At 40.2% G+C, this 20,868-nt stretch overlaps 3 protein-coding genes across 3 annotated transcripts; all 3 read right to left on the reverse strand.

Annotated features, from left to right (window-relative positions):
- Positions 1 to 30: 30 nt before the first annotated feature.
- Positions 31 to 2,838, reverse strand: LOC120726779 (mucin-22-like). Its single transcript, XM_040020712.1, is given in 3 exon segments — positions 31 to 1,479; positions 1,481 to 2,068; positions 2,661 to 2,838. Coding segments are annotated over 3 exon segments (1,755 nt in total). The 5' UTR covers positions 2,709 to 2,838; the 3' UTR covers positions 31 to 360.
- Positions 2,839 to 8,553: 5,715 nt separating this feature from the next.
- LOC120726386 (mucin-21-like) lies at positions 8,554 to 16,593 on the reverse strand. The gene is made up of 6 exons (XM_040019915.1): positions 15,465 to 16,593; positions 14,980 to 15,150; positions 14,237 to 14,377; positions 12,380 to 12,520; positions 10,521 to 10,661; positions 8,554 to 9,242 (listed from the first exon to the last, which is right to left on the reverse strand). The coding sequence occupies exons 1-6, from the start codon at positions 15,522 to 15,524 to the stop codon at positions 9,081 to 9,083; spliced, it is 816 nt and encodes a 271-aa protein (XP_039875849.1). The 5' UTR covers positions 15,525 to 16,593; the 3' UTR covers positions 8,554 to 9,080.
- A 1,489-nt stretch (positions 16,594 to 18,082) lies between these two features.
- Positions 18,083 to 20,517, reverse strand: LOC120727226 (mucin-13-like). The gene is made up of 2 exons (XM_040021431.1): positions 20,370 to 20,517; positions 18,083 to 18,734 (listed from the first exon to the last, which is right to left on the reverse strand). Exons 1-2 carry the CDS (start codon positions 20,430 to 20,432, stop codon positions 18,330 to 18,332), a joined length of 468 nt encoding a protein of 155 aa, XP_039877365.1. The 5' UTR covers positions 20,433 to 20,517; the 3' UTR covers positions 18,083 to 18,329.
- Positions 20,518 to 20,868: the final 351 nt, after the last annotated feature.

The following is a 20,868-nucleotide window of genomic DNA, read 5'->3' on the forward strand; positions in this document are numbered from 1 at the left end:
TATATATATATATATATATATATAACATGATCAAAATATGGTTTGTGTAATAAAGCCTTTTATCACTTTCATTTGCTCTGAATTGTGTTACCTATTATATTTTTTCTTTCTTAAATCACAATCACTTTGTTTTGTTTTTTGTTGCACCATGAGTTTAGCTCTATTCTACTGCATGGTTCTGTTCCCCTGTATATTTAAGAAATACATTGCGAAATTCTATACAGAGCACATAAGATTAGGATAAGTCTACATATATTTTGTGTACAAAACAAAAAGGGGTCAGGATTTACCTTAGATGTTGTCCTTTGTTTCCGTGATTAGAGTGCATCTACAATTAATGTATGCAAGCTTCACAGACAATTAAACACAAGGCATGTAGAGCAAGAGTGGAAAAACAAGACAAAGCACAGAAGCTTTCACCTCCGATCCTCCATTTGCAGTGGTGGTAGTCACTGTTGTTGTGATGCTTTGGGTTAGAGTTGTAATGTTGTCCTGTGTGGCAGCTGTAGTGGCGTTTGCTGGGATAGTAGCTGTACTGTTGGTGTTTGGAGTGCCAGTGGTATTGGCAGTGGCAGCCTGTGTGGTAGCTGTAGTGGTGGTGGTGGCAGCCTGTTTGGTAGTTGTAGAAGTAGTGGTGGTGGCAGCCTGTGTGGTAGCTGTAGTGGTGGTGGTGGCAGCCTGTGTGGTAGCTGTAGTTGTGTTGTGCGGGGTGGCAGCTGTAGTTGTGTTGTCCAGGGTGGCAGCTGTAGTTGTGTTGTGCGGGGTGGCAGCTGTAGTTGTGTTGTCCGGGGTGGCAGCTGTAGTTGTGTTGTGCGGGGTGGCAGCTGTAGTTGTGTTGTCCAGGGTGGCAGCTGTAGTTGTGTTGTGCGGGGTGGCAGCTGTAGTTGTGTTGTCCGGGGTGGCAGCTGTAGTGGTGGTGGTGGCAGGCTGTGTGGTAGCTGTAGTTGTGTTGTGCGGGGTGGTAGCTGTAGTTGTGTTGTGCGGGGTGGCAGCTGTAGTGGTGGTGGTGGCAGGCTGTGTGGTAGCTGTAGTTGTGTTGTGCGGGGTGGCAGCTGTAGTGGTGGTGGTGGCAGGCTGTGTGGTAGCTGTAGTGGTGGTGGTGGCAGCCTGTGTGGTAGCTGTAGTTGTGTTGTCCAGGGTGGCAGCTGTAGTTGTGTTGTCCGGGGTGGCAGCTGTAGTGGTGGTGGCAGGCTGTGTGGTAGCTGTAGTGGTGGTGGTGGCAGCCTGTGTGGTAGCTGTAGTTGTGTTGTGCGGGGTGGCAGCTGTAGTGGTGGTGGTGGTGGCAGCCTGTGTGGTAGCTGTAGTTGTGTTGTGCGGGGTGGCAGCTGTAGTGGTGGTGGTGGTGGCAGCCTGTGTGGTAGCTGTAGTTGTGTTGTGCGGGGTGGCAGCTGTAGTGGTGGTGGTGGCAGGCTGTGTGGTAGCTGTAGTGGTGGTGGTGGCAGCCTGTGTGGTAGCTGTAGTTGTGTTGTCCAGGGGTGGCAGCTGTAGTTGTGTTGTCCGGGGTGGCAGCTGTAGTGGTGGTGGTGGCAGGCTGTGTGGTAGCTGTAGTGGTGGTGGTGGCAGCCTGTGTGGTAGCTGTAGTGGTGGTGGTGGCAGCCTGTGTGGTAGCTGTAGTTGTGTTGTGCGGGGTGGCAGCTGTAGTTGTGTTGTGCGGGGTGGCAGCTGTAGTTGTGTTGTCCGGGGTGGCAGCTGTAGTGGTGGTGGTGGCAGGCTGTGTGGTAGCTGTAGTTGTGTTGTCCAGGGTGGCAGCTGTAGTTGTGTTGTCCGGGGTGGCAGCTGTAGTTGTGTTGTCCAGGGTAGCAGCTGTAGTTATGTTGTCCGGGGTGGCAGCTGTAGTTGTGTTGTCCGGGGTGGCAGCTGTAGTTGTGTTGTCCGGGGTGGCAGCTGTAGTTGTGTTGTCCGGGGTAGCAGCTGTAGTTGTGTTGTCCGGGGTGGCAGCTGTAGTTGTGTTGTCCGGGGTGGCAGCTGTAGTTGTGTTGTCCGGGGTGGCAGCTGTAGTGGTGGTGGTGGCAGGCTGTGTGGTAGCTGTAGTTGTGTTGCCTGGATCAGCAGTAGTGATTCTTGGAGTCTCAGAAGGAATAAAATAGAACATCATTTCAACAAATGTAATGACTAAAAGCACAACAGCAAAATTTCTGTGCCTATGCTGTCATCATAACCCATCATTTAGTCTGTTAATTGTCTTCCATGGTATTTGGATGACCTAAACTCTCCATGACCTATTATTTCTTTCCAGTAAGGAATTAATACGTTAGATCAGAAATTAACGGTTTCTTTCTCCGAATGAAGTTAATCATTCCTCCAAAGTGTCTGCTACAGTTACCACAAACAGAAATTTCTTGAGTATTTACTAGTGGCAGGAAAGGATGACCAATATTAATCTGTAATGACTAAACAAATGTAATTCTATTTTAAAAACTTCTTCACCTTTAGATATCCTCCTAACAATGTTTGGCAAGAACTTTTACATAAAAACTCCTCTAAATGCTTTAATCCTTTTAGACATGTCAGCTCGATACACTCATGTTTGTGAAACATTTTGTATTCACACATTTTCTGCAATGTTTCACCTAAATTATTGACTTTGACTTTTATTGACTTTTTATCATTATAAAACTCAATAAAACATTTTTTAAAAAACTTTAAAAATAGGTAATTACCTGTGCCAGCAAAACCAATGTAAAAAAACCCAGACACAATAAATCCATAATGGAAAGAACCAAGGAGGCAGAGATGCACCAGAGATGTTACAGAAATTGTTCTGTTGCACAAAAATCAGAGTATAATGTACTTTTGTGCTAAGTTTTGTTGAAACTTCTCCTTGTAACCTGTTCCTGAGTTCAGGGACACTGAGCTTTTATACAATAATATCATGTTTCAGGAGGGGTAGGTGTGACGTAGTGTGTGACCTGGATGACCAGGATCCAGGAAGTTGTCAGAGTCTTACTGAATGTTTGAGAGTGCATGTATGCATGCTTGTGTTTGTTCAAGGTATTTTCCCTAGTGCAATTTTAATAGAATTTGGATTAGTTATAAGCATAAGCAATCACAAGTGCCCAGAACGGATACTTTATTCGCTGTGCTGAAAACATTAGAAGGAAAAAAGAAATCCTTCAGCATCAAAATGATCAAACAGACAAGTGTCACAAATTTTTCAGTGTATGGAAAGTATGAGTTCTTGTTACCCCTTTCAGCTAACCTTTACCTTGAATGCTTAAATTTCACAATAACACAAACTTTTTAACACAACTATCATAAAACACATTGACTGAGCCGCTTCAGTCAATGTGTTTTACTTGTGCTTTAATTTGTAACCTATATTTTACTACCTTCCCTGTACTATTGTTGCTCCTTGTTAAGCATTGTCCAGTGTTGCTCTGTTTATCGTCAGTCACTGAATCTTACTTCCTCCTGTTAGATGACCTAGACCCCCAATGAGTAACAAAAACACAAAAAAACTTGCCCTTAAGCAACGTTAGTGTAGGATAAAGATAACTTTCAGTCATTTAAGAATAGTAAGGCATATGCGGTTTCTCACTTGAGACAATAACAAACCTTTGACCCCAAAAAGGGGTTTGAAAACAACGAAAAGGTGCTTCTTAGTTTTCAGCTGCTATTACTGATGGCACTGATAGAGTCTCCATTGACTGACCAACACGTTTTGGCTTGTGGCCTTCATCAGGGTCCATCAAGGCCACAAGCCAAACGCGTTGGTTAGTCAATAAAGTTGTTCCCCTTTCATTTTAAGTTTTGCTGGAGTCCCTGCGTTGTGAGTTTATCATCCTCTCCATGCACCTTGGAAGTAGGTGAAGTTGTGCCAGAAATTTGACATTTACGCTTGTAAAACTCTATCTACAAATGATTATTATTTTAAAGTCAAGATTAACACCTGTTTCACTCACTGGCTTTTTTACAGTCTTAACAGCCTAACAAATAACCATCTTTGTAATGAAGTTACTTGGGCAGAAGAGGGCAATAGAGACTACTAAGTTGCAGATTTAGATTTAACTTCAAACATATCACAACTGTATGTGCATCACAGTTCATGCTATTTCATAAGATTAGTTAAAAATGTGGCAGCACGGTGGTTAGCACTGTTGCCTCACAGCACCAAGGTCCTGATTTTAATTCCACCATCAGGCCGGGGTCTTTCCGTGTGGAGTTTGCATGTTCTCCTGGTGTTTGCATGGGACAAAGACATGCAGTTAGTGGGGAAAACCCTAACTGGAAACCCTAAACTGCCCATAGGTGTAAATGTGAGTGCGAATGGTTGTCTGTGTCTGTTTGTTATCCCTGTGACAGACTGGCGACCTGTTCGGGGTGTACCCTGCCTCTTGCCTTAAAACAGCTGGGATAGGCTCCAGTGCTCCCGCAACCCTGAAAAGGATAAACGGAAGAGAATGGATGAATGGATAGTTAAAAAATGTGAAAAGAAATCCCAATATCAATCTATTTGAGTGTTATTCTATCATTTTACTCTTTAGTAACTTCTTTTGCTTATCAGATATCTACTGAAGTGTTTTTCGCTTTTTATTTGATTTCTTTTGTTTGCATGGTTTTTTTTCCTGCTTTCGTGGACCTGATATCACATTGCATTGTCATTGCACAAAAGCATTAACGCCACTTTTGTGATTTATTCGCAACATCCTTGCCAATACAGCTGTCGACTCGTCAAGATATAATTTATTTTTCAGAAAAATAGAGTTAAAGGATAATGCACCTTCAAAATATGTAATCACTTAGCTGTTGCTGAGACTACTCCTAAAACATTTAAGAAGCTTGAACCTTTCTCTGTATTTTTGGGGGAGCTTTACCTTACAGTAAAAAAGCACCTTTGTTGTGGTTGGTTGTGTTTTGGTTCTATATAAGTATTTTAGTTTGCTTCCACGTAAATGTACAATCGTGACCACACTGTTGTGCAACCAGAGCTTGTATTGAATGTAAGCAACGTGAACCTCTGCAACTTTTCTTCAAATCTTTTTTTTGCATCATACATACAGCATCCTGTCTGACTACTTTTTTTATATCAACCGTGCCAAAAATTGACGGAGTCTTCATTAATCCCATGCAAACGTACAATTATCTGGAACAACCCTGACATATTACAAAACAATAATATGATAAACTTTCCAGATTGGAGTTGTAAAGGAATCAAATACTTAGAACATATATTAGAAAGAACAGAATTTATTCCATTTGACAGACTAGTTACACAATATGGGATCAACAAGAAAAGATTTTTAGAATATCAACAAATTAAATCCATAGTAAAAAAGAAATTTAAACCGGGTCAAGTTGAACTACAAACACCATCAAGAGTGGTACAATTTCTTACTCTTAAAACCCCCAAATTACTTTCAAAAATATACAGAATGCTTTCTAAAACAGATGAACCAATATCACTTCCTACTGCAAAATGGGAAGCGGATTTATCAGTTAACTTAGACCAAAACTTTTGTCTCAGATATGCTTAAAAACCTTTCATTTAATTAGAAATCCGAGTTTTCAATTCATTCAATACAAAATACTACACAGAGTACACTATACAGGTCATCGGATGTTCAAGATGGGCTTTACGTCTTACGTCTTCTAACAACTGCTCACACTGTCAAGCCGGGGTGCCGCCAGTGCATTAAGCCACCTGGGGGGCTCTTCAACTGGTGGGGGAGGCTGTTACATCTTGCAGGAGGTCTCCCCCGAGTCATTCTAACTACCAGGAATCTCGAAGCACAGGCCGAGGGGGCGGTGTGGCAGCAATTTTTCACACCAGCCTATTAATTAACGAAAGACCAAGTGACGCTGAAAAACTAGTTCATGCACTTATTACTTCCAGGCTGGACTACTGTAATTCATTATTATCAGGATGTCCAAAAAAACTTGCTGAAAAGCCTTCCGCTAATCCAAAATGCTGCAGCAAGAGTCCTGACAGGGACTAGAAAGAGAGAGCATATTTCTCCTGTTTTGGCTTCCCTTCATCGGCTTCCTGTTAAATCCAGAATTGAATTCAAATCCTGCTCCTCACATACAAGGTCTTAAATAATCAGGCCCCATCTTATCTTAATGACCTTGTAGTACCATATCACCCTATTAGAGCACTTCGCTCTCGCTCTGCAGGCCTACTTGTTGTTCCTAGAGTATTTAAACGTAGAATGGGAGGGAGAGCCTTCAGTTTTCAGGCCCCTCTTCTGTGGAACCAGCTTCCAGTTTGGATTCGGGAGACAGACACTATCGCTACTTTCAAGATTAGGCTTAAAACTTTCCTTTTTGCTAAAGCATATAGTTAGGGCTGGACCAGGTGACCCTGAATCCTCCCTTAGTTATGCTGCAATAGACGTAGGCTGCCGGGGAGTCCCATGATGCATTGAGTTTTTCCTTTCCAGTCACCTTTCTCACTCACTATGTGTTAATAGACCTCTCTGCATTGAATCATATCTGTTATTAACCTCTGTCTCTCTTCCACAGCATGTCTTTTAACCTTTCTTCCTTCTCTCACCTCAACTGGTCGCAGCAGATGGCCCCGCCCCTCCCTGAGCCTGGTTCTGCCGGAGGTTTCTTCCTGTTAAAGGGGAGTTTTTCCTTCCCACTGTCGCCAAAGTGCTTGCACATAGGGGGCCAAATGATTGTTGGGTTTTTCTCTGTATCTATGAAGCACCTTGAGGCGACTTTTGTTGTGATTTGGCGCTATATAAATAAGATTGAATTGAACTGAATCCTCTCTCCAGGAACTCACTCTGCAGGTGGGGGAGATATAGGGGAGGCGGAGAACTCAGCCTGGGTGTCTATTGTCTTGTGTAGTCTGGAAGATGAGTGGATGATGGGGTGGGTGCAGTTTTCTCTGTGGTGGGGTCGGGTGGGCTGTCCCGGGCTCTGTGGGGCCAGGCGGCACTACTGAACAGGCAAGGCCCTGGGGTGCAGGTGTGCCACCAGGGTTCAGGGGAGGCATCCCCCCCTTTGTCCCCTTCTGGCTGCCTGTGCCTCAATTTCATCCCACAATTTAGACATTCACATTACTCACACTCTCATAGCACATACATATAGGACCTTGGGGGTGGGCACGCTACACAGCATCCAGAAGACCATTAGAGTGTACAACCTCACCCCTGGCGTCGTTGCCCACCTCTCAATTTTAAATACACATATACATTGAGGGCTATCAGGATGGGCTATGCACTTACCTGCTGCTCTCTGGCAGGTAGCTCCATGCCCTCCTGGGTTTTAAATGCACCTTAGAACACACATGCATCAACACTACATATGAGCAGGCGGAGGGAGGTTTGGAGTCTTCACACACCCCCGTTCTCTGTTGCCTGTTGGGGCGTGGGGGCTGGGAGGAGGACTTGCCCGTCCAATTGGGGTCTGGAATATGGGGCCTCCCTGCTGCTGCGGAGTTGGGGCGGTCTTCTTCTCTCCACCCCAGGGAAGAGGGTAACACTACCTGGGTCTGGGTGCAGGTTCCCCCTCCAGGGGCAAGGGTACCTAGACCTAGAGTACGCTTGGGGAGTGTGATTGTGTGTACAGTGTCTATTTATGTCTGTCTCCACGTTGGGTGAGTGCTGAGAAATGTGCAGGGGTTAGGGTTAGGTAGCACAATAATATTCAATATTTAGTATTTACTGTTATATTCACATAGATCATCGCGATGATGTTGTTTATTATATTGCTCTGTTGTTGTTTTTTTGCTTGTTTTCTCTTTTTTCTTTCTCAACAGGTGATCCAGGGGATCACTTTTTGCTTTTTGTCTGTTTGTTTTGTTGGTTTTTTGTTTTTTTTGTTTTTTTTCCCCTTTATCACCGTTCCTCTTCCCTGCTGTTTTTCTTTCCCTCTTTCTTTCTCCCTTTTCTTTCCCCCAGTCATGTCTGTCCCGTGTGTAGCAAGCAAAAATAAAATAAAATAAACAATGAAAGCAAAGATGAATCAAATAGACCAATACGGCAAGGCCGGGATGGTCCATTTGGTAAAGTAAATCCGTTGGGCATCTTTCCTTGCCTTTAGACAATAATTCTGATGGCAAAAGAACCAAACAGGACAGGTGAAGAAACAAAAAAAAAAAAAGATCAACCGTGCCAGCAAAAACCTGATCCCAGTGAAGCATACTCAACAATCATAATAGATATCTGGACTGATTTTTTTCTTTTTTTGCAGTGGTGATTAGCACTGTTGCCTCCTGAGTTTGACTTCACCTTGTGACCAGGGTCTTGTGTTGAGTTTGTATGATCTCCCCGTGTTTGTGTGGGTTGTCTCCAAGTATTCTGGCTTCCTCCCACAGTCCAAAGACATGCTGTTAGTGGGGTTAGGTTAACTGATGATTATAAGTTGCATATAGCTGTGAATGGTTTTCTGTCTCTCTATATTAGCCCTGCGAAAAAGTGACGACCTATCCAAGGTGTACCCTGCTTCTAGCCTTATTGTAGCTGGGATTGGCTCCAGCCCCCCTGAAAAGGATATGTGGAAGATAACTGATGGATGGATGGTTTTAAAAATTTGCAGTATAAAAAAAGAGCATAAATTAATTGAATTATTGTTATGAAAACACATAATCACGCATCCATTAAAACGATGCTCTGTTTTATTACCATTTATGTTAGTTTTATGTTGAATCTATTTCACACATTAATGCATAAAGATCAAATAATTATTGTAAATTGTGCAAATAATTATACTAATACAGAAGGAAATCTTCAACAGACATCACTATATTATAACATGTCTACAGGTAAAATTAGACTTAACTTATACATCAAGTATCACACAAGAAAATAAACAGGTAATGGGTACAATAGTGTAAAGATGTGTAAGGGCATGTCACCTTTGAAATAAAACAACTGAAATGTGCCAAAATATGCTTTGAGGTGCTTTTAAAAATACAGACGATTCCCCTTTACATATCATTAGGCATTGCACTCTTTCCACTGTGGAAAGTGCTCTATAAATCACCTTATGACTTACACACATATCTGTTGAGATGCTATAGGTTAGCTCTTTCACTACCATCATCTACAACTAAATACAATCAACTCAGATTTCCTGTTTTATAAATAGCATTGTAGTCTAGTTCTGGCTCTGAGGCTCCAGATTGCTCACTACACCATGGCTTGAAAAGCAAAAGATCCCAACAGCAGGACCACAAAGGTGACGATGTGGCTCTCTCCACTCTGGGTGCCGCTGCCAGAGCCGCTGTGGCTGGTCTGATTGCGAGTAGTTTTAGTACTCAGTCCTGTTGATGCAGTGGTTGTTCCCATGACCTAAAGAGCAAACCAACAGAATTTATGACACTGCATTATGCTGTATGATATTGTATACTTTACATGTAATAACTTTATGTTCAGGCCGAGATTTTAAAGCAATGCATTAACACTGAAAAAATGTAAAAGCAGGATAGTTTTCCCATCAAAAATAATCTTGGTTCACTGGTAAGATTTCCTCACGTACTTTATACATTTATTTATTTTAGTGTATGCGTTTTTTATTTTTCTTTGAATTCAAAGAAATATGAAAAAACAAAGATTTCCATTTTATTTATTCATTTATTTTGTACTTTTATCTTTTTTGATCATTTCTTACAGCTGATAATGTATTTCATCTACAAGTAAATACAATAAACTCTGATTTGCTGTGTGATAAATAACATTGTAGTCTAGTTCTGTCTCTGAGACTTCAGATTGCCCACTGCACTATGGCTTAAAAAGCAAAAGATCCAAACAAATGTTCAGCATTCAAACTACAGGTGAACTATAGTCAAACCAGATGTTTCCCCCGTTATGTCGATATCAGCTAGTCAAGTACACACCTACACAGCATGTTAACAAACCGTGAAAAAAAAAGCCACACAAAAAAATGAATGATTGCTGGTAAGGGTTTCTATACATTAGTATTTACGAAGGGTATGTTGTGGCTTACCTTCAAAATTACAGCGGTCCCTCACTATAACACGTTTCACATTTCACCTCGCTGTTTCGCAGATTTTTTAGTGCAAGTTTGCATGCTTTTTTCCCCTCCGTGACGTCTCTCCTGTACAGTACAGAATCGCTGCATCGATCGCTAGCAGTGTGACTCTGAAGTGCAGTACTGTATGTCCACGATGTCCACCAAACATTTTGCACCGTCAAAAAATAAAATTGGCTACTTGATTTCACCTATCGCTGGATATTTTTAGAACATAAGACCTGCGATAAACGAGGGACCGCTGTTTACAGATACTGAGAAATATAACATTTGAATCCCTTTTCTCTTTTGCTCTGAGGCGCAGGGAAAAAATATCGACAAGTCGATGAACATCATTTACAGATATATTGGGTAAATGCCCAAGACATCTATAGAAATGTAAATTGCCGCTTCATTCATTCATTTGCTTAACTTGTTTTGGACCGTAAACAGGGCGTGAATAGGACACCGGAAACAAAGCTCCCCACAGGAGTTTCCGCACCGGAAGTAGCATATGCTAACGTGCACATAGTCAATTAGTTTTTATTTATACAGTGGCAAATCACAGCAACAGTTGCCTCGAGGTGCTTTGTAGTCACCTTGGTTGACGATACCCCTGTGGCTGTGGTCGTCGTGCTGGTGGAAGCCTGGGTGCCGCTGCCAGAGCCACTGTTGCTGCTAGTCTTACTGTCAGTAGTGGTAGTACTCAGACCTGTTGATGCAGTGGTTGTCCTCATGTCCTAAAGAGCAAAGCAACAAAATTTATGACACTCTGTTGTGCTGGATTTTACAGAGTATGATATTGTATGCTTTACATGTAATAACTTTACGTTCAGGCCGAGATTTTAAAGCAATGCATTAACACTGAAAAATACAGAAGCAGGATAGTTTTTCCATCAAAAACAATCTTGGTTCACTGGTAAGATTTCCTCAAGTATTTTTTTTTATTAATTTAATGATTTATACATTTTTTTTATATTTATTGTAGTGTGTGTTTGATCACATTACTTTCAATTCAAAGAAATATGAAAAACAAAGATTTCCATTTTTTTTTTTTTTTTGTTACTTTTATCTTTTTTGATTATTTCTTGCAGCTGGTAATGTATTTCATCTACAAGTAAATACAATAAACTCTGATTTGCTGTGTGATAAATAACATTGTAGTCTAGTTCTGTCTCTGAGACTCCAGATTGCCCACTGCACTATGGCTTAAAAAGCAAAAGATCCAAACAGCAGAGCCACAGAGGTGGCAATGCGACTCTAATCTCTCTTTGCATTCAATTGACCCTGTGCACGAGAAAATGCTAACTTCCTGGTTTGAGACCGGATGTGGGGTGGTACATTTCCGGTAGCTTTACTTTGCGGTCAATCGCTACTGCGAAGATATACTCCAAAATCATGTCCAAAACTTGAAAACGGAAAGATCACTTAAGTTACAAAGAGCAGAAGGTGGGAACACTCACCACTGTTGTGTCATAAAAAATCTAATGATCAATTTTGACGTTTAAAGAGTTTAGATCGATCAGTTGTTTACATCACTCAACACAAGCAGAACTGCATTACTGCAGCAGAAGACACATCGTCCACATGCACAAGCACATCTCTGTATAGTGACTGGTCTTATGATTTAAACAGGCAAATGTTCAGCATTCAAACTACAGGTGAACTATAGTCAAACCAGATGTTTCCCCCGTTATGTCGATATCAGCTAGTCAAGTACACACCTACACAGCATGTTAACAAACCGTGAAAAAAAAAAGCCACACAAAAAAATGAATGATTGCTGGTAAGGGTTTCTATACATTAGTATTTACGAAGGGTATGTTGTGGCTTACCTTCAAAATTACAGCGGTCCCTCACTATAACACGTTTCACATTTCACCTCGCTGTTTCGCAGATTTTTTAGTGCAAGTTTGCATGCTTTTTTCCCCTCCGTGACGTCTCTCCTGTACAGTACAGAATCGCTGCATCGATCGCTAGCAGTGTGACTCTGAAGTGCAGTACTGTATGTCCACGATGTCCACCAAACATTTTGCACCGTCAAAAAATAAAATTGGCTACTTGATTTCACCTATCGCTGGTTATTTTTAAAACATAAGACCCGCCATAAACGAGGGACCGCTGTTTACAGATACTGAGAAATATAACATTTGAATCCCTTTTCTCTTTTGCTCTGAGGCGCAGGGAAAAAATATCGACAAGTCGATGAACATCATTTACAGATATATTGGGTAAATGCCCAAGACATCTATAGAAATGTAAATTGCCGCTTCATTCATTCATTTGCTTAACTTGTTTTGGACCGTAAACAGGGCGTGAATAGGACACCGGAAACAAAGCTCCCCACAGGAGTTTCCGCACCGGAAGTAGCATATGCTAACGTGCACATAGTCAATTAGTTTTTATTTATACAGTGGCAAATCACAGCAACAGTTGCCTCGAGGTGCTTTGTAGTCACCTTGGTTGACGATACCCCTGTGGCTGTGGTCGTCGTGCTGGTGGAAGCCTGGGTGCCGCTGCCAGAGCCACTGTTGCTGCTAGTCTTACTGTCAGTAGTGGTAGTACTCAGACCTGTTGATGCAGTGGTTGTCCTCATGTCCTAAAGAGCAAAGCAACAAAATTTATGACACTCTGTTGTGCTGGATTTTACAGAGTATGATATTGTATGCTTTACATGTAATAACTTTACGTTCAGGCCGAGATTTTAAAGCAATGCATTAACACTGAAAAATACAGAAGCAGGATAGTTTTCCCATCAAAAACAATGTTGGTTCACTGGTAAGATTTCCTCAAGTATTTTTTTTATTAATTTAATGATTTATACATTTTTTTTATTTTTATATTTATTGTAGTGTGTGTTTGATCACATTACTTTCAATTCAAAGAAATATGAAAAACAAAGATTTCCTTTTTTTTTTTGTTACTTTTATCTTTTTTGATTATTTCTTGCAGCTGGTAATGTATTTCATCTACAAGTAAATACAATAAACTCTGATTTGCTGTGTGATAAATAACATTGTAGTCTAGTTCTATCTCTGAGACTTCAGATTGCCCACTGCACTATGGCTTAAAAAGCAAAAGATCCAAACAGCAGAGCCACAGAGGTGGCAATGTGACTCTAATCTCTCTTTGCATTCAATTGACCCTGTGCACGAGAAAATGCTAACTTCCTGGTTTGAGACCGGATGTGGGGTGGTACATTTCCGGTAGCTTTACTTTGCGGTCGATCGCTACTGCGAAGATATACTCCAAAATCATGTCCAAAACTTGAAAACGGAAAGATCGCTTAAGTTACAAAGAGCAGAAGGTGGGAACACTCACCACTGTTGTGTCATAAAAAATCTAATGATCAATTTTGACGTTTAAAGAGTTTAGATCGATCAGTTGTTTACATCACTCAACACAAGCAGAACTGCATTACTGCAGCAGAAGACACATCGTCCACATTCAGAAGCACATCTCTGTATAGTGACTGGTCTTATGATTTAAACAGGCAAATGTTCAGCATTCAAACTACAGGTGAACTATAGTCAAACCAGATGTTTCCCCGTTATGTCGATATCAGCTAGTCAAGTACACACCTACACAGCATGTTAACAAACCGTGAAAAAAAAAAGCCACACAAAAAAATGAATGATTGCTGGTAAGGGTTTCTATACATTAGTATTTACGAAGGGTATGTTGTGGCTTACCTTCAAAATTACAGCGGTCCCTCACTATAACACGTTTCACATTTCACCTCGCTGTTTCGCAGATTTTTTAGTGCAAGTTTGCATGCTTTTTTTCCCTCCGTGACGTCTCTCCTGTACAGTACAGAATCGCTGCATCGATCGCTAGCAGTGTGACTCTGAAGTGCAGTACTGTATGTCCACGATGTCCACCAAACATTTTGCACCGTCAAAAAATAAAATTGGCTACTTGATTTCACCTATCGCTGGTTATTTTTAGAACATAAGACCTGCGATAAACGAGGGACCGCTGTTTACAGATACTGAGAAATATAACATTTGAATCCCTTTTCTCTTTTGCTCTGAGGCGCAGGGAAAAAATATCGACAAGTCGATGAACATCATTTACAGATATATTGGGTAAATGCCCAAGACATCTATAGAAATGTAAATTGCCGCTTCATTCATTCATTTGCTTAACTTGTTTTGGACCGTAAACAGGGCGTGAATAGGACACCGGAAACAAAGCTCCCCACAGGAGTTTCCGCACCGGAAGTAGCATATGCTAACGTGCACATAGTCAATTAGTTTTCATTTATACAGTGGCAAATCACAGCAACAGTTGCCTCGAGGTGCTTTGCAGTCACCTTGGTTGACGATACCCCTGCGGCTGTGGTCGTCGTGCTGGTGGAAGCCTGGGTGCCGCTGCCAGAGCCACTGTTGCTGCTAGTCTTACTGTCAGTAGTGGTAGTACTCAGACCTGTTGATGCAGTGGTTGTCCTCATGTCCTAAAGAGCAAAGCAACAAAATTTATGACACTCTGTTGTGCTGGATTTTACAGAGTATGATATTGTATGCTTTACATGTAATAACTTTATGTTCAGGCCGAGATTTTAAAGCAATGCATTAACACTGAAAAATACAGAAGCAGGATAGTTTTTCCATCAAAAACAATCTTGGTTCACTGGTAAGATTTCCTCAAGTATTTTTTTTTATTCATTTAATGATTTATACTTTTTTTTAAATATATATTTATTGTAGTGTGTGTTTGATCACATTACTTTCAATTCAAAGAAATATGAAAAACAAAGATTTCCATTTATTTATTTTTTTTACTTTTATCTTTTTTGATTATTTCTTGCAGCTGGTAATGTATTTCATCTACAAGTAAATACAATAAACTCTGATTTGCTGTGTGATAAATAACACTGTAGTCTAGTTCTGTCTCTGAGACTTCAGATTGCCCACTGCACTATGGCTTAAAAAGCAAAAGATCCAAACAGCAGAGCCACAGAGGTGGCAATGCGACTCTATCCTCTCTTTGCATTCAGTTTTCATTTATACAGTGGCAAATCACAGCAACAGTTGCCTCGAGGTGCTTTGTAGTCACCTTGGTTGACGATACCCCTGCAGCTGTGGTCGTCGTGCTGGTGGAAGCCTGGGTGCCGCTGCCAGAGCCACTGTTGCTGCTAGTCTTACTGTCAGCTGTGGCAGTATTAGTAGCCGGGGATAAATTGCAGGTAGGATTGGGTCCTTTTGATGCAGAGATTAGCAGCGCATGCTAAAGAGCAAACCAACAGAATTTATGACACTGAATAAATTAATAAATTAATAAAACTGACAACAAATGATATTGTATACTTTATATGTAATAATTGCCCATTAAGGCAGTGATTTCAATGCAATGCATTAACAGTGAAAAATATGAATCAGAATAGTTTTTCCATCAAAAATCATCTTGGCTCACTGGTTAGAATTCCCTGAATATTAATTAATTAATTTATTTAAGTGTGTTTGATCAACAAAGATTGCTGTTTGTTTCTTGTTTATTTTTTGTTACATTTATTCTTTTTTAGTTTTAATTTCAAGTCTTACCTTGGAAAAGGGAAATCCCAGCAGAGTCAGGAAAGGCAGCGCCAGGAAAAAGTACTTCATATTGCTTGAAATATAATTTCCTCTTGAAAGCTAACAGTTTAAAATATCTTGTTAAAATGTGATTTGTTTTCCGTACTCAAGTCTTTGTTTTGTACAATATGTGCTCTCTTCCAAAGCTGGCCTTTTTATATTGCATTCACCTTGTTCACCTGTCAGCCTCCACCCAAGTGATGGACCACAAATGCAAAACTTTACACTGTGCCAAATGAAACCTAACCTATGGATGTGATACCTTCTCTCTAATGTCTTTCTTGTGTCTCAGGCTGCTGACTCGATGCTATTTTTATTCTTTTGTAGAAATCCAACCCTAAACTTACTCAACAGTTTCAAATAACATGTTATTTTACCTCATTTTCTTTCATCTTGTTGAATTAGGCAGTGTTGTAAAGTACAACGTTTCACTGAGGTTTTTGTCTGATGTGATCCTTTTTAAAGTACCAACAGTACATCAACAGCTCCACAACTACATTTACTTTAAACTTTCAAAGTTCAAACAGCACGCTGATTTGTCAGGCTTACAGTTAGGCCCATAAATATTTGGACAGAGACAACTTCTTTTTCTAATTTCGTTCTGTACATTACCACAATGCATTTTAAATGAAACGACTCAGATGGAGGTAAAGTGCAGACTTTCAGCTTCAATTCAGTGGGTTCAACAAAAAGACTGCATAAAAATGTGAAGAACTAAAACATCTTTAACACAATCCTTTCATTTCACTAAATATTCACATTTCAGGAAAATAAAATGTTCATTTCTAATACTTCGCTGCTAATAACCGCCTGAAGTCTTGAATTCATGGACTTCACCAGATGCTGGCTTTCCTCCTTTTTAGGCCTTGACTGCAGCAGCTTTCAGTTGCTGTTTGTTTGTGGGCCTTTTAGTTCAAAGTTTAGTCTTCCACAAGTGGCATGCATGCTCAGTTGGGTTAAGATCAGGTGACTGACTGGTCATTCAGGAATATTCCAATTTTTTTGCTTTAATAATCTCCTGGGCTGCTTTGGCTGTATGTTTTGGGTCATTGTCCATCTACCAAACGATGCCAAATCAATTTGACTGCATTCAGCTGGATTTGAGCATGTCTCTTTTTTTAAATCTAGCCTTTATCTGCCACACAGCACTTCCTGACAGAAGGGATTTCTCATCACCACTGAAGTGATTCTGCGATTATCCACCCGTTTTTTTCCTGGGACGTTCGGGTCTTTAGACTTTGTCACTCCTAATATTCACCAGTGCTTTCGGTTCGGTACGCATATGTATCGAACAATACAAAATGTTTTATTTATTTTATCAACTTTTCTTCTGACGATGCTGTCTATGTTGAGCGCTCAGTGGATCTGCGTTCGACTACTCTGCCTAGGCTGCACTGTCGAGTGCAGATCCACTGAGCGCAGCGCAAGCTAGCAAGACAGAAGCTAAGCTCATTGCAACATGGCAACTGCCTCTACGCTACCCAAAATTGAACCGCGTTTGGAACTATCTTGGTTTTCATGTGAAGCATGACCCTGATGGTAAGCGTGTCATGGACAAAAGTAAAACAGTATGTCGGATGTGCCACGCAATGCTCAATTGGTGGTAACTAGTGTGTTAGCGCAGTTAGCTTGTTAAGGTGTTGACGCCGTCCAGCCCCACGCACGGGGCGATCCGTGGTAGCTCGTTAACGGAGATTTGCCGCGTTGTGGCGTTAATGTCATTTTAACGAGATTAACGCTGACAGGACTAGTGGGAACACAACGAATATGACTGCACATTTACACTGACATCATCCTAGTGCAAAGACAAGTGGAAGCAGACAAAAACAACAAGCACGCATGCTACAAACTTTTAGACAGCCGTTAGCACATGATTCTCCTTATGGGGACCTGGTATGTTTAATATGCTGCTGAGAATATACCCAGAAGAAGTGTATAGTATAGCTTTTTTTTTTGGAAAGAGCCATTTCTCTGTAATAAACTCTCTTTTCCAAAGTGATTTCTAAATCAGATTTATTTATTTTTTATTATTTTGTTGTTTCAGCAACATTAAATTTAAAAACTGTACTTTTGAGTTAAAATATATATTTATAATAATATAATATATAATGACAAATTAAAAAGGCATGAACATTTTTTTTGTATAGAAAAAATATCGAACCGTGACACCAAAGTATCGAACCAAACCGAACCGTGAATTTTGTGTATCGTTGCATACATATATATATATATATATATATATATATATATATATATATATAAACTGTAAATGGTATTATTATTTTTAATAATGTTGATCTGTATAGTTTCTAGTTGAAGTAGTTAAATTTTTCCCCAAATAATATAATAATATACGTATAATAAGATGCATAAATACATGTTGGCATGAGAGAAACAAAGATGCTACTGTACAAACAGCATGAATTCAAATGTGATGTTGCCTAGCTTTTTTAGTGTTAAGCCAACATGCAAATGGAGCTGTGGGTGCACCACTGCCGTTTCCTTCAGCTAAAACAAACCCGAGGTTGGCTGAAGTGTTCAGTACAATTAACTCTTCAGCCTCCGCAAAAGATCACCATTTTACTTTATTTGCCAAAAAACATTGGTTTCCTTTATTCCCCTTTAGTATTTATGAATGAAACATAGCATTAACATTTGAAGCACAGTGTCATACATAACTTATGGATATTTGTGTAAAAGCAGAGAAAGACTCAGTGCAAACAGAGCACATCACAGCCTTAAAGAAGCAGCCATTTAATACGAGGCTGTAATAATAATGTAATATGTTTCCACAGCATTTAAGGATTTAAATGCAGATTCTATACTTTCATACATTCATTCCAAAGCACAGCAGATCAGAATAGTGACAGCAAACACCAGCAGCTGACTGCAGAACCCAAACAAAGGAGCAGATCCTCCTTTTGTCGTTGTAGATGAGATTGTGGTAATCTTATTGCTGGTAGTCCCTGTGGATTTCTGTGTGGTGGATGCTGTGGTTCCAGGGTTTTGAGTAGCCCCAGGGGACACTGAGGACCCCTGTGATGAAGTGACATTATCTGTAGAGTGGGAGGTGGTGTCAGATGGTATTCTTGTGGTTTTAGGAGTTTGGGCATGGGTGGTGTTTGTCGTGTAAGAAACAGTGGCGTTCCATTGAGGTGTGGTCGCTGCAGGCTGAGTGCTATTACTGGTAGTGCTGTTATTGGTCACTGCTGGAGTTGTGACATTTGCGGTGCCTTGGCCCTGTAAGAGAAAATAAAAGTTCACAGTGTAAAAGATATATCTAAATATTCATGTAGACTGTTGCAGAGCCATATGCTCATATCTATCCAGCAACAGTGTTTTAGCTATTTTAAATAAATTACAGACGTCAATGTCAGCAATTCATGTGGAACAAATTGCTACTGTAAAGCAGATCTAATTAAAAAATGACAAAGGAGATAACATGAGGCATTCTAATTTATATCATATATGTTGATAAACTGATTTGATATTGATATCATGTACTTATTCGCCTCTGTCAGTGCGTCCCAGGGTGGCTGTGGCTACAATGTAGCTTGCCATCACCAGTGTGTGAATGTGTGTGTGAATGGGTGGATGACTGGATGTGTAAAGCGCTTTGGGGTCCTTAGGGATTAGTGAAGCGCGATAAAAATACGGGCAATTTACCATTTATTTGTAATACTTATCACTACTCTAAATTCAATTTCCATATTCTTCTGTCTGCATTTCCACTCTGTGTCAAACTTCATGGAATAAATAAAGCTTACAGATGTGTCTCTGTTTCAGTGGAAAATCCTCTGTAGGCACAAGCATGCAAAAGTTCGATATACATTGCTTCAACAGTACACGAAGCATGAAAGCATTAACTGCACTTTGCATACCGCTGTGATAGGCAGGGCTGCAGGGCCTGATTGTCATGTATGATGGCCTAAACCTGAGTCCTGCTTCTTTGTTCTGTCCACTTGTAGTTCAGACCTATGCTTTATGTAACATCTGATAAGTCATACTTAGTTTACTTAAATTTGAATGCTGACACAGAAGAAGAACGTATTATTGAGAACAAAAACAGGAAGACAAAGGAGGGGGGAACAACTAAGCTGTAGTGCCTCTTCACTTCACTGTGCAATACCTTTTGTGCAATACTTTTGTTAATAGTCAATGGTGCAATAGACCTCAATACTTGAAATGTGCAAGTATTCCTTGTATTTTTATTTTTATTCCTATTTATTCTATTTATCCCCTTCGTATATTTTATTTATATATGTCTCTGTATTTACATATGTGTGTGTGTGTGTGTGTGTGTGTGTGTGTGTATATAATATTCTGTAACTCTGTAACTTCTGTCAGTGCTGTGCTTTTGGAAACCGAATTTCCCAGAGGAACCCACCCGAGGGATTAATAAAGTTTTATCTTATCTTATCTTATCTTAAAATTAAGTAAGTAAAGTATGGATATATTCAGTTTCACAGAATCCTAGAAATGAAGGAGCTGTTAATATAGTTCTTGTTCACTGATGCACTGATTCACACTAATTTCAATAGTAATTCTAAATCACAATCTAAGAAAATGTCACTGTTTACACTTACAGTGCCTATGTGCTGAGAATGATGAGGTGATTCAATTCTACATCCTCAAACATGTAATGAAATACAGTCAAAAGGTTTTGGTTTTATATCCTTTTGTTTTCTTCTCTTTCCCTGCATTTGCATTGACTTTTGATTTAATTTACCTCTGATTTGAATCCAACTACACTTAAGCTAGAAAAACAAATGATTGTGTTGCTTGCCATTAGTAAAAGCATGGTGACCCGAACTGGCTTCTTTTTCTTTTTTAAATAAATGCAACTTTGGTAAATTAAGTGAAAATGCCTCTTACCTCTATGCCCAAAAACATAAATGTCAAACAGACACATAGGAGAACTGTCCCGGTTATCTTCATCTTGGTCTTCTTGGTAAATTCTCTTTGTACTTTATGGCTGCTCACACCTTTCTGGCTCACCTTTTATACCTGACAACTCCCAGTAGTACTGATGCTGATAACAGAAAAAAAAAAACCATGCCCTGTTATATACTCTGGTGCACTTTCATAATGCCCTATATGACAGGAAATTAAATGTGTTTCGTGTGTAAAAAAGAGTAACAGTGTGAGGGAAAACTGCTTCCACTGCACTTTGTTAAAAGTAGAATCATATGCTTCTCCTAAAGCTAAGGTTAATATTTGTTTTTGGGTTTTTTTTTTATAACACGGTGACTGCTTCCTGATACAACTCTGAACCTGCTGAAATGATGCTGGAGGATGCGCAAACACATTGTTCTGACCCCCACTTTCTCAGTAGTGTCATATTACAGGAGATATTATGTTACCATGTGTCCAT

This window comes from Simochromis diagramma, unplaced genomic scaffold (assembly GCF_900408965.1).
Source record: "Simochromis diagramma unplaced genomic scaffold, fSimDia1.1 OVJJ01000753.1, whole genome shotgun sequence".
NCBI classification, from domain to species: Eukaryota; Metazoa; Chordata; class Actinopteri; order Cichliformes; family Cichlidae; genus Simochromis; species Simochromis diagramma.